The following is a 12,640-nucleotide window of genomic DNA, read 5'->3' on the forward strand; positions in this document are numbered from 1 at the left end:
CCACCATGGTCCAACTGCTGACCCAAGGCTTTAACCCAGCCTACAGAAAAAAATTTCTGGCCTGTCTCCTGTCCCCCATTGCAGACAGAGTGGCCCTTCCAGCAGTACAGGCTGCCTCCGCAGCCAAATGCCTTCGTCCACATTTGCACCCGTCCCAGCAGAGAGATGCACTATTGCAGCCAGAGAGACACTGATGTGGGGGGATGTGGTGGGGGGAGCCACAGCAGAAGTAGGAGACCAGGGATTTACTGCTTGCACACGGCAGCAGCTGCTGCTGCTGCTTCTGGGGCAGGGTGGGGGGGGCACAGTGAAGAAAGGAGGGTGAAAATCTAGTCCGGCACCTGGAAATGCTGCGCTGGAGCACCTTATCTCGCCCATTAAACTGGGTAGTTAGGTTTTCTCTACTGTTCCCAACTTCAGCTGGGGTATATGTCAGCACTGTTGCCCATCCCCAACTGCAGTGCTCTGTCATGCTGTGGATAACACTGCTCTCCACAGCTGTGGTTCAAATCCGCTTACATGGGAAAGGTTTAGGATTGCCATCTCCTGTTTCTTTGGCAAATGTTGTACTATTAGATGATTATGAGAACTCTCCAGTATCAACATCTTATGGCTGTTTTAAGAGTAATAAGATCAACAACTCTGAATTCCAAGATGTTTTTAGTCAGGTCTAGCCATCTAAACAAAATGTTTCAGCACAGTTATTCCCAATACGTGGCCTGAAGAGACACTTCACAGTTTGTTCCTTTTTTATACCTTCTTGTCTACACTGATCTTTATTTTACCAGCCAGGCTTGCATGTCCCAGCACTGGACATGCTTGCTGCTATTAATCCCAGTCCAGGTGCCTATAACTCGTGCTCTGTACATGACAAGCAGGATGCCTAACCCAGCATTTTGAGTCCCACTGCAAGGTGACTAAACCTCTTCTTTGATTTAACCATAAAGCTACTCTGAGTGGGACAAATTTCCTGTTGCTTTCAAGTGAACAACAGATTGCAGGGGACCGGGGTTTCATACGTTTAGAAAAACTCTTGCACGTCCAAGGAGTTCTTTAACTAATGAGCAAAAACCCCTCAATAATTATAATTTTTCCATGAAAACCTGGATTACAGTTTTATTCAAATATACTGTTTACAACTGTAATAGAATGCGTAGACCATACTAGAAAAAGCTGATCAATTCATATTACCTTATTCACCAAAAACAAGACTACATTTTCTGTTTGCTCCATATGCATTTGCTTCTATTTCACTCCACTGCGTATAACCTGAAACTATCCATTATGCATCACTGCCTTATCAGCTTCACCTGATTTAGCTGAACCTGTCTCCTCCCATTCAGCAGGGCAATAAGGGTATTTTTAATCTGCTCTAAATTGCACTTGCAATTTGTTTTAATATGATGAATCTGTAAACACTTAAATAGTTGCAAAAGCTAATCAGATCATTTAAGATATGCACATATTCCTCATGAACAGTATATATCTGTTCCTGTTGTCATCTTTCCCTGCATGAGTCCAGCCACTACTCAGACAAATCTTCAGCAAATTTTGTATCACAGTCTTACCACCTCACACAAAAAGGTTGGAATTTCCCACACAGTGAAGAACGCTGCCACACGGAAACATTATTTTCTCTGCCGATTCATGTGTTACAAATCCCACAGTAAACAGCACAAACGACTGAAAAATACTCAGTTTAAAGGATAGCTTCCCATAATCTTTTTGTATGGATGCACTTTTCACTAATGGATTAAAAGAATGATTTCTAGTCTAAGTATTCCTGAATGAGTTCTGTTGAATGTAATACTAACTTGACCCCTGCTCAAATATATACATGTTAAATACAGAATCTATTTTCTGTCTCTATGAAGAGATACCAAAAACTAAACCTTTAATGAACTGATTAGACAACTGTGCAGAAAATAAAACTCACAGAGAATAAAAAAATAAGGAATTTACATTTTTTACCCATTGTTTTGTTTAGTTCTAATGCATATTATATTGATTTATGTGTTTGCGGTTTTTTTACCATTCAGATAAAGCAGTAAGCAAAATATGAATCCCTTTTTCTTCATTCCAAATAAAGAAGGGGAGAAAGTTAGTGATAATACAAAATACAGGAAGAAATAGTGAAGAGGAATTGTATCAGATATGTAAGAAACACACTTTAAAAGGGGAGTAGAAACCTGCCACGGAGGACCCTTACAAAGTTGCAGGAGTAATTTTACATTAGTAGACTAACATGTAACTGCCTGTGTCTATGGAGAAATGTGCACATGGTGACAAGAGAGTTCACAGGGCTATTGCGGAGGACAAACCATTTATATGAGAATGTGAGAGGAGGACATGGAGACGATTAACAAGAAATGGGTGGATGAGCCTAGGAATACTCTCAGAATTCAGCCAATGTAAAATTTGACACTGAAATATAATGAATTGAAATTTCCTATGGTTGTATCATGTGAGAAAGCGAGAGCCCTGCCAGTTCTCAAAGATCTTCTAATAGCTAGTATTTTAACTAAACCACTAGCTCCTGAAGCCATACGACCACATGAGATTTCAAATACTTTTCTTTAAAAGGAGGTTTCTTACCTTGTGCTTATACAAGTAATCTTATTCAAAATAGCAAATTGTCAACAGCCTCAAAATAAAATAATTAAACCCAAAATGTACATTTTTAAGTCTCCTGACTTTACATTAGGTGTTATTTCTTTTCCTGGATAGATTTATGATGTTTTACTACTCAGTGCAGTTTGAAATGCTGAGTAGTACTGGAGATGCTAAGTGACCACTCAGTCCCCAGTACTTCAGCTTACAAATGTATGAGTCTGTCATGAGGAATGACTGTTTTATGTTGTTTCAGCAGTGGGCAGCTGGCTGGCACAGCCAGGTGCACACTGCTCAGTTTTCTTATTTAGCACAGTTGAAACTGTACCACGGTACTCACTGCCAGTAACTCCTAGATCAATGATGGGGTTCTCTCCTATTGCAGGAGCCACAGGATCTTGCAAAAAAAAAAAAAAAATTAAAAGAAATTGTACTCCATTCTTAAAAAAAATAAGTAGGTTGGCTTTTTGCTCCTACTATTAGCGTTGGAAAGACCTTCCAAAATCCCATTGCTGTAATGGTTAGGAACCTTATAATTTTCAGCTTAAATTTGCACACTGCCAGTTTATATTCATTTGTTTTTGTGTCAGCACTATCCTAAAACTTAAATAGCTCTTCTGCATCTTTTTCTCCTTGCTGCTCATCCAGGATTTATTCACACACAGTTCCACCAATATGAGCCAGGAGTAACTCTACTATGATCTGTGTACCTACAGTGCTACACAGTTTTTTTAACACAAACCTAAGGTGTGTTAAAAAAACCCCAACAAAACAAAACGACACAAAACAAAAACCCAAAGAGAACCTGGATCCTTGGAATTTTTCTGCAACATTGCAAAATACATGAAATGCAAAGCTACTGTCCAAAAATGAAAGATTACAAGGAAAGAGGTAGTCACAGCCCACACAGGACTCACCCCAAACTCTGTGCAGATGATGGGTGGATGGGTTGTGTGGCGAGTGCACCATGTAACATGAAATATCCCCCACACCTAACAGCAGTGCTCCAGGAGGCTGGCAGAAGGCTCCTTAGCCTCCCAGAAGTCCCAGCCTGCCAGATTTGTTAATTAACATATATACACACACCTATCAGAAGAAGAGTTACAAAAGGAAATGATAGGAACAACTGACACACACTTGGAACAAAAAGATTTTTCCAAATAGCTAGAAATGGATGAAACAGTTGGTCAGTTTGGGGATGGAGCTAGAAGATAAATTGCCTGGAGTAATATCAGGTCACTTCTATAAAGCCAGCTGTTCTCTGATCATTAGCTATTTAGTCTAAGCAAGCAGATGTTTTTCCTTCTGGGAACTTCTGCTGAAGTGATGGAGTTCAGCATATAAAGCAATTGAAGAATCAAGTCTTTTTTTAAACACTGATTTTAAAGGCTTAATTTTTCCTCAAAATACTTGCTTTAGCCTTCAAAAAGCTTTCAGTTTCTTCAATATAAGCTGCCCCTACAGAACATTACAAATTCTTCTTTTCCAAGGCTTTGACAGCTTTGAAAAATAGCATTATATTTGGAAAAGCATATTTTGAAGAATTGTGATACAAACCAGTCTAAATCTCAATGAAGTCACTAAATCCTTCCATTTACTTTAGCAAAATTTTAATTTGGCCTGGATAGCTTACAAAAGAGCCCCCCAAAATCTGTCCCAATTAAAGAACATGTCATGATTTCTAAGGAAATTTTTAATGAGTGAGGAATTCTTTGTCAAATTCTGTTACGGCATTTACAGAAATATACATCTTCATTCACTAAGATACATTTGATTTCATTTATTTTTATGTAACACCCTTTATTTACAGCATTTCAAAGACCAATTTTGTAACTCTATTTCAATACAGAAGTACTCTAGATATCTCTTATTTCACCCTTTCTGAAGTTATTGTTTAATCAACTCTTCACTGCTTTTACTGTCATCCTATCTCAGCAAACAGATAAGGCAGTGAAGACAGATACCTCTTCAAATGCTACCTGCTTTATATTTATATATAATCCAGTATTTAGAAATCTTTCAGCAACAAGGATGACAATTCAGAGCCAAAGTACTAACAGATATACTGCTCCTGAAAACTCTTAATGAAATTTCTCACTAGTCAGGTAAGCAGTCTTAATACCTTCATACAGAACTATAAATTGCTAAATGCTATCTGCACAGTAGGATCTTTAATATCTCAACACCACACAGAAAAAAAAAATTCCAGGTAACTACAGTCTCTTAAGTTTAGCAAAACATAAAGGGTTATAGGAAAAAAAAGTATTACCTTGTGTGTCTAACTGGATGCTATAAAAATCTAGAGGAGGAAATACTGCTTTTTATATGCCAAGTAGCCAAGCCATGTCTAGCCTGTTTTTTAGCTGCTGAATCTGGAGGTGCAGTGTAAATGGTGTCTTCAAGAGCCCTGACTTAGACAAAAGCCCAGATACAAGATAGCATTTAGCTGAATGGCCCACCTGTTAGGCACTAGCAGTAAGCTCAAGAGCCTTGAAGTTCAGGCTCCTACACTGTCTTTAGGTGAGCTAGGCAGCTGAGTGCAGTAACACTCCAGTAATTCCCTTCTGAGAGTAAGTATCTGGAACTTTCAAAAAAATGAGCAAAGCCTGCTCTTTTTAGAGCACAACCAGAGAAAAGGCAGTGGTAGTGATTTATGCATTGTATTTAGCAAGTGGATGATGAAATACTGAGTAGGAGCAGGCATAAGAACTCGTATTTCCTCTCTTGCTGTACTATCCTACCAATTCAAAGTTCTGCCTCCAAAAGCCTGAAGCAGATGCTTAAGGAACAGTAAGAAAAAGGCAAACTTGTGTGATATGCTTGAAAATTTCCTTCTAAACTCTCCCAGGCTCCATTTCCAGCTCCAAAAATTCCTGAAATGGATGCGGTTTCCATCTGCTTAGCAACCCTCAGTAGGTTTCTCTTTCAAGATCTTGTCCAGTATCCTCTCAAAACGTTTTGCTCTCACAGCAACCTACAGCAGAGTTTCAAAAGTCTATCACCTGTTGCAGGACAAATTAACCTTTTAGTTTATTTGTTTTTAAATTTGGGTCCTACTGCCTTCATTTGCTGTCCCATTGCTCTTATATTGGAAGAGTCAGTGAAGAACAGATTCCCATCACTCGTGAGTTCATAATGCTCTACAAAACAACCTCTTAAGTTGTCACAGTTCTTGACAGGGAGTCCTTGCTTATTTAGTCATTCCTCAGAACAGATACCTGTGATATTCTCTGATGCCATTTTCTTACTTTTCTTTTTACAAGTCTGCTGTGCCCTTTATGAAATGAGAGGAACATATGGATACACAATATTTAAGTAGGTTAGCTATGATTTTATGCAGTGGCATAACTGATGTTATTTGTTCTTCTCCCTATTCCTTCCCTGCAATTCCTAGCCTTTGACCTTTCAAAAAAAAAAAAAAAAAAGCCAAAATGCTTCATCTTAAGCAAGAAGTATGAAGAGTCCTCTCATCTGACAAAACCTAAAGTTTGGAGACAGGAGATGTAGGTTCCAATCCCTTTGGCTCAGAACAGGTCTTGTCTCTAGACTGCCTTGGTAAAACGCTTCAATCACTGGGCCACAACATGAGAAAGTGGCACAGCTGTCACCTTGTCCTTTGTCTTAAACAGAAGTAGCAGCAGCAGCAGTCGGATCAAGACACCTGACCCTGTCAGTATCTATTTCGGGAAGCCTTACTGACTTAGGGATCAGGGAAGTCATCTGAAAGAACACTTGGGTTTGGATCCCAATTAAACTTAGGAGGGAAATAGTCACTGAGATGCACATAATAGGGTCAGGTAAGGCACATGCAGAAGAGGAACTGTACCTGCCTGAAAGCTTCCCTGGAAGCCATGAAAGGTTCTAGCTGAGTTAGAGACCCTTTTAATTAAAATTTTGGGTTCAGGCACCTAAGTTCCACTGCCATCCTACTTTCAGTGCTGAGCTTTCCTTATCAGATGTAGGATAGTATTTTTGTCATCCACGGGACTTTTACCACGATGATTTCTGAAATTAGCTAACTCAAACAATAGCTCCTGATGTCTTCAATTAGTAATGAAAAATACTGATTTCTAGGGTGAAATATGCTACCTCTGGTGTATCAAAGAAAATCGAAGTCAAGTATGGGCAAGAAGTAGAAGGTAATAGAAGCTTTTGAGAGGCATGTCACATCTGGAATAATCCATGATGCTTTATTCACAGTGCCTGTTTTCTTGAAAAGTCTATTATTTCACCTCAACCAGACAGTGCCACAGTATCAGCCCGTGATGCAAAGTAAGTAAAATAAACCCTCACCTCATTTGTCAAATCTCCAGTTATTTCCACCTGAGCCTCAAGACTGAACTGACCAACTTCAGTAATTTGTATTCAACAAGCAACCTGCACCATACCTTCCTACAAAAGTACTCTGCTGCCAGCAGTTCCTCAACAACCTGCTGGAGCCAAGTTTCATTTACAGTCCCAGCCTCTTTGAAAAATTTGCTATCTTTCATTTAGTGGATTTTGTTTATTTAATACTGTAAGTCCTTTTCTTCCTGTTGATTTATCTTTCTAATGCAGAAGCCTTGACATGTATTCAAAAAGGTAACTTTTGTCTTTATGGGAAAAGAAGCTTACTGAATAGCCAAAGGATGTCTCATACAGGAAAGCCACATAAATGGTGCACGAAGCTGTGAGAATCAAGCTGTTAAATGTGAACGGGGGGCTCCGGAACTGCCGCAGACTTCCAGGCCCTATGGGGAATACTGAGAAGCACGGCACGTTTGAAGAGGAATTGAAATTGTCAGTGAAAGAACAGAATCTGTTCACCCTTAAATTCCTAATTAGAGAACTCATAGTGGGAAGTGACCACTTAAATGATGAGTGCAGAAAATGAAGGAAATCGTCTTCCTTAAGAAATGGGCAAGTACTTACATTCATAAATTAACATCCTGATTTACAATCCAGATTATAATATTTTCAAATGACCACCCTATTTTTATATATATATAATTTAGTTTCTCTCCAGGAATTCAGATAGAAGAGTACATTTAGGGATGAAGTGATGCCAAATACAACTCGGAAAACTCTCGTTACACATTGTATTGATTCAACATTGGAACTACAGCTTTAACTATTTTAGATATGTCCTACAGACTAGCGTGCTGAATAAATACTAGGTTACACTGACATTAACTTTTAAAATGTCATTCATTTCTGCACAACTTTTCATACCTGCCAGTATTTGAACCTAAAATAAATCCATATTATACATTTAGATTTTGGTATATATCAATCTCTATGGTACAAAAATGCAAGACATATAGATGGTTATAATATATATGGTTAAAACAGATGGTTTTGTTTTAGCTCTTATGTTTTAGATATGGCAGGACTAAATTTCTCCATAGGAACTATGTATCATCATCCATAGGAACATGTCGTCTTAAGTGTAGAATATGCTAAAGCATTAAAAATAATATACAGTAATACTACTGTGATGTAACTGAGTTTGAAGTATGCCAAGTATCTGGCCTGCAAAAATATTGTTAAAATAAGAGGCTAGTGCAAAAAAGAAGGATCTGATCCCATAGTCCTTTAACAGTCTAAGGGCTTATTGAATCTAAGCATGTGGCCATGAGCATGAACAGAAAGTGTGATCTGATTTAGAAAGCTGAGCCAATGCTGTCTTTCAGATTCTTGTTATTATTAGTTGGGGCCATCCAGTAAAGAGCGCAGAGAAGTTGCTTTTCTTGTTCGTAGTGAGATGTATGCTGTCTGCTAGCTTGGAAATACAGACCTGATGTCAGTTGTGTAAGAAAAATTAGGTTAGGGAAACGTTACTACTTTTGTGTGAATAAAGTCATGGTACTGGGATGCCAGAAACAAACTAAAAATGAAAGAGATCTTTTTTAGACAGTGAAAAATTAAAGTGAGACACAACTAATTAAACAATTCACAGTTTAATTAGCTGCATTTTGAAAGGCAAAACCCTAGCTGAGGTCAGACAGTGATAGTAGTAAGGTGTGGATGAGCTAATTTTGGAGAGACTTTCTACATTATTTGAGGAAAATTATCCATACAATTTGCTAGTGAGAGCAGGGAATATTTTTTAAGTCTTGCCTAAATATTTACACCTCTTTGATTCAAATCTAGCCACAACTATAATGTAATTTGTTAAAACATGTTCCTTTTTCTATTAACATTTTCTTGCCTACACAGATTCATAAATAGTCTACTTATTGAAAAGACTCCAGGTATTTTTTCCATAACCACAATGAGACAAAAGCTACAAAAAGGGCACACCCCATTGACTTTCAGGAGGTTACATGGAACACATCAGTAAGCTGGGCCAGAATTTCAAAGAATATCTTCAGCCTGATATATATGCAGGCTGAAGATTACAGATTCATATACTTCTCATTTAAAACAAAAATGTGAAAAAGCAAGTGAATTGTCCACAGAGTGGGGTTTTTTTCCTTTAATTTTAGTAACAGAAAGAACTTCATAGGAAATCTGTATTCTAACTACACAGTAGTATCCACAAATAATCAATCACACAGGACTTCTCATGTGCCCTCACTTGTGACTGAATAGCATCTCGCTCCACAAGTAGTTCCATTGAACTTCACTGAATGGCACTCACTGAGAATACTCAGATAATACCCTGCTCCATAAATAATTACATCAGTACTTGGCTTCAGTAACACTGTGGAGGAAGGTGCTATTCATATCTCAGCAGGGATATTAGAATCAAGCCCCTAAGCATTTCTTCAATAACACAGAGAACGAACTGTTACTGTCTTGTCATTCCCAAAAGAACTTTTTGCCTCCGTCTGCTCTAATAGGTTTTTCTTCAGTGAGGTTGATTTGACTGCCTTTTCTTTCCTGAACAGCCTAGGAGGCTGAGATTTTCCTGCTGAATCTCCTAGAGGCAACAGCAAACCTCCCAAACAGATCATTAGAACGGACCTCCTGTAAAGCTCTGTACGTGACCAGCTGAGAACTCAAAAACATTTTTTGAAACTAAAAGCAAATGAGGCCAGGATCTACATGTTGCCTAGCCTCGAACTAGTAAGCATAGTCTCCAGAATGCAAAGGCAGACTGCCATGCTCTTCAGCAACGTCCCATTCACAGAGCCCTGGGTCTGGTTTCTTCCGTACCAGAAATACCTAACGGTAAGAGCCAGCCTGTCTGACCCAGTCCTCCTCTCTCACCAAGCCCTAGGACCCATACACTGGTAGCATGCAATCATTTATTTTATTTTTTAATGAAAAACCAAAAGGAAACAATGCCAAAATTCTAAGAAAATATTTACTCCTATGAACTAATACTATCAGATGACAGCATGTTTAGTTATGCAGAGATACTCAAAGAGGAACATATTCAAATGAAATCTGATTAAATCAGTGTAATAACCTGTACAGGGTATTCATTTTTGGGAACAATCACGTCATTGAATGCACTGAGCAGCCTAGCTCATGAGTCTTCAGAATAAACCACCATTGAGACCAAATCATCCGTCACATCTAGAAAGGGTGTCCCCTTCAGGTCAGGTTTGAAAACAATAGTGTATCAGTCCAGAGGAAAAAAAAAGTAGCCCCACTTATATTATACCTCATGTGTGAGTAAAAAACCTTGTTTTCCCATCCTGACAGATCTTTTAAATTCGTTAAAATAACATACACATGCACACAATGTATTTGAATATCACATTATACAAACCCACCTTATTTCTAAAAAGACATGAGATTAAATTATTAAAAACCCCATAGGTTTCATTAAAAAAAGTTATGTTTATATCTTGCATTGCTTGCAAGGTGGTAGGAGCAACTGAACATTGAAGTTGGTCTCCAAAATTGAACTGTGTTGTATTACATTATGATCATATCATGGTATACTTGATCTGTACTCACGTATTTTTGTATACCTCCACACACATACACAAACACCTGATAATTTTGTCCTTTAAATAGTCTTGGGAGTGCATCTGATTTTAGGAAGCAGGTTGGCAATGTAAGAAAGATGCTATGAAAACTTATCAAAAGTTTTATGACAGGCCATTCTTTGCCAAACTAGTATAAGAGAATTGTATTAGAATAAGTACCCTGTTTTTAGAAATATGTTAGTTTAAAAGTGCCATTAAAATGCTATTAATGCCCTTACAAAGATCATACATTTTAATTAAAGGTCAGTTACATTCATCACATTTATAGTTGAATTATTCCACTATACTTTCAGAAAGGAGGTAAAAATATTTTTCACGCGACCAAATTTTAAAAAGTAATTTCCTCTAACTAGCAGAACTTGGTACGAAATGCTTTCACTCCGAGTAACCTAACACCGATCTTTGTTTACAGAGCTTCACGGTTTCAGAAGCAGCACCACCTATTGGGTGAAAAATGTAGGTTAGTGCCTACTTTATCACGAGAGATCTATTGTAAAACTGGTTTTGTACATAATGAGCTGAAGCTCCCAAGTTCCTCACGCTTAAATACAAGAAAACAACCAGTATTTTCTAGTGATCTATTTGACAGCAGCTTATAAATTCAAAACGATCATTCGATACGACACAGAACCCGCTGCTTAAGCTCCCAGTACTTATTTGACGAAGTATTTAAGACAGAACTTCCAACAGCATCAACTGACTCACGCCGGTTATAATAATAATACCGAGTAACAGAGCGCCGCGTGATTTTTAGGATGCGCTCCAGTTGCACAGATCTGAATGAGTAGAAAATGAATTGGGTTATGTAAGTAGTCCTGCTAAAACCTATATATGAATCCACATTCTGTAGGCAGGGTCCCAGGTGAATGAGCGGCTCGCATTTCGTTTTTCGAGGCAGCAGGCACACCTCGTTTCAGGGCAATCACCGGCGTCGCCCGTTCTCGGCGAACGAGTCAGGTTTTGGACGGAAATGTTGCCCCCACCCCCGGTTCTCTCCGGAACAGTTCGTGCCAGAGGCTAAAGTAAAATTTCACATCCCGCCTCCGCAGAGGAGCTCGACCCGCTCGGCGGGGGTTTCCTCCCCCCCCCCCCCGCCACAGGCGCACTCCCACTCCCCCGCGGGTGCGGGGCCGTGCGGAGCGCCGCGCCGGACGCCGCTGTGGGAGCGGGGGGGGGGTGGGTGGGCTGGCGACCCCCCCATCCCCTCCCCGCTCCGAACAACCCGCCGGTGCCGCGGGTGGCGTGGGGGTACCGCGCATCCGCGGAGCCCGGCAGCGGGCGGCTGAGGTAAAAAAAGGGGTAGGGGGAACGTGCCCACGCGTGGTGTTGGCAGCGTGTTTCCACGGTGTGGAGCGGCCGGCGATTGCACCTGCGGCTCCAAGGAAAGGGGGTGAGAGGGAGGAAAGCCCACCGGAGCCCGGGGAGAAAAGTTGTTCTGAAACGCAGAGAGGAATTCACGCAGGCATCACTCACCCACTCTGAGGATACAGACGAGCTGGATGCAGGCAACCAAGCGCCCTAGAATGAGCATGTCCAAATCGTCCTCAGCCTCCTCCCGTCTGCCTGCCTGTCCGACTGCCTCTCAGCCTCCTGCCTGCCTGCCTGCCTGCCTGCCTGCCTCCGCGGGCAGCTGCACCCCTCCCCACTGGGGAGCCGGCTCCGCGCCGCGGCCGCGCCCGGCGGCCGCCCCCACGCCGCGGGCGGGCGGGCAGGCGGGATCAGCGGCGCTGGGTGCTGGCGGGGCCGCCGCTCGGCTCAGCGCATCGCGGGGGGCTCGCCGGGGCCGCTCGCCCTCCGCTCCGCTCCGCTCCGCTGCCCGCGCTCCGCCGAGCGGCCGCGCTGCCGAGGGCGGGAGGAGTGCCTGCGGGGGAGCGCGCGGCGGGGTGCGTGTGTGCCGGGGGGGGGGAGAGGGAGGGGGTGCGCGTGTGTGCGTGTATGTGCGCACGGCCGCGCGTGTGTGCGCTCGGGGGGTGTGTGTGTCTGTGTGTGTGTGTGTGTCTGTGTGTCTGTGTGTCTGTGTGCCTGGGCGCGGGGGGGGGCGGAGACCGCGCGCTGCGGGGCGGGCGGGCGCGCACGTGTGCGCGCGTGTGAGTGTGTCTGCGCGC

At 41.5% G+C, this 12,640-nt stretch overlaps 1 protein-coding gene across 4 annotated transcripts in view; it reads right to left on the reverse strand.

The window, feature by feature from the left end:
• PTPRZ1 (protein tyrosine phosphatase receptor type Z1) overlaps positions 1–12,190 on the reverse strand; it is a 144,284-nt gene extending 132,094 nt beyond the window's left edge. For all 4 annotated transcript variants that reach the window (XM_075025001.1, XM_075025002.1, XM_075025004.1 and 1 more), the window contains exon 1: positions 12,009–12,190. In XM_075025001.1, the coding sequence (XP_074881102.1) occupies positions 12,009–12,066 (58 nt within the window). In that variant the 5' untranslated portion in view covers positions 12,067–12,190. The remainder of the gene's footprint in view (positions 1–12,008) is intronic.
• Positions 12,191–12,640: the final 450 nt, after the last annotated feature.

Source organism: Buteo buteo, chromosome 4 (genome assembly GCF_964188355.1).
Source record: "Buteo buteo chromosome 4, bButBut1.hap1.1, whole genome shotgun sequence".
Classification (NCBI taxonomy): domain Eukaryota; kingdom Metazoa; phylum Chordata; class Aves; order Accipitriformes; family Accipitridae; genus Buteo; species Buteo buteo.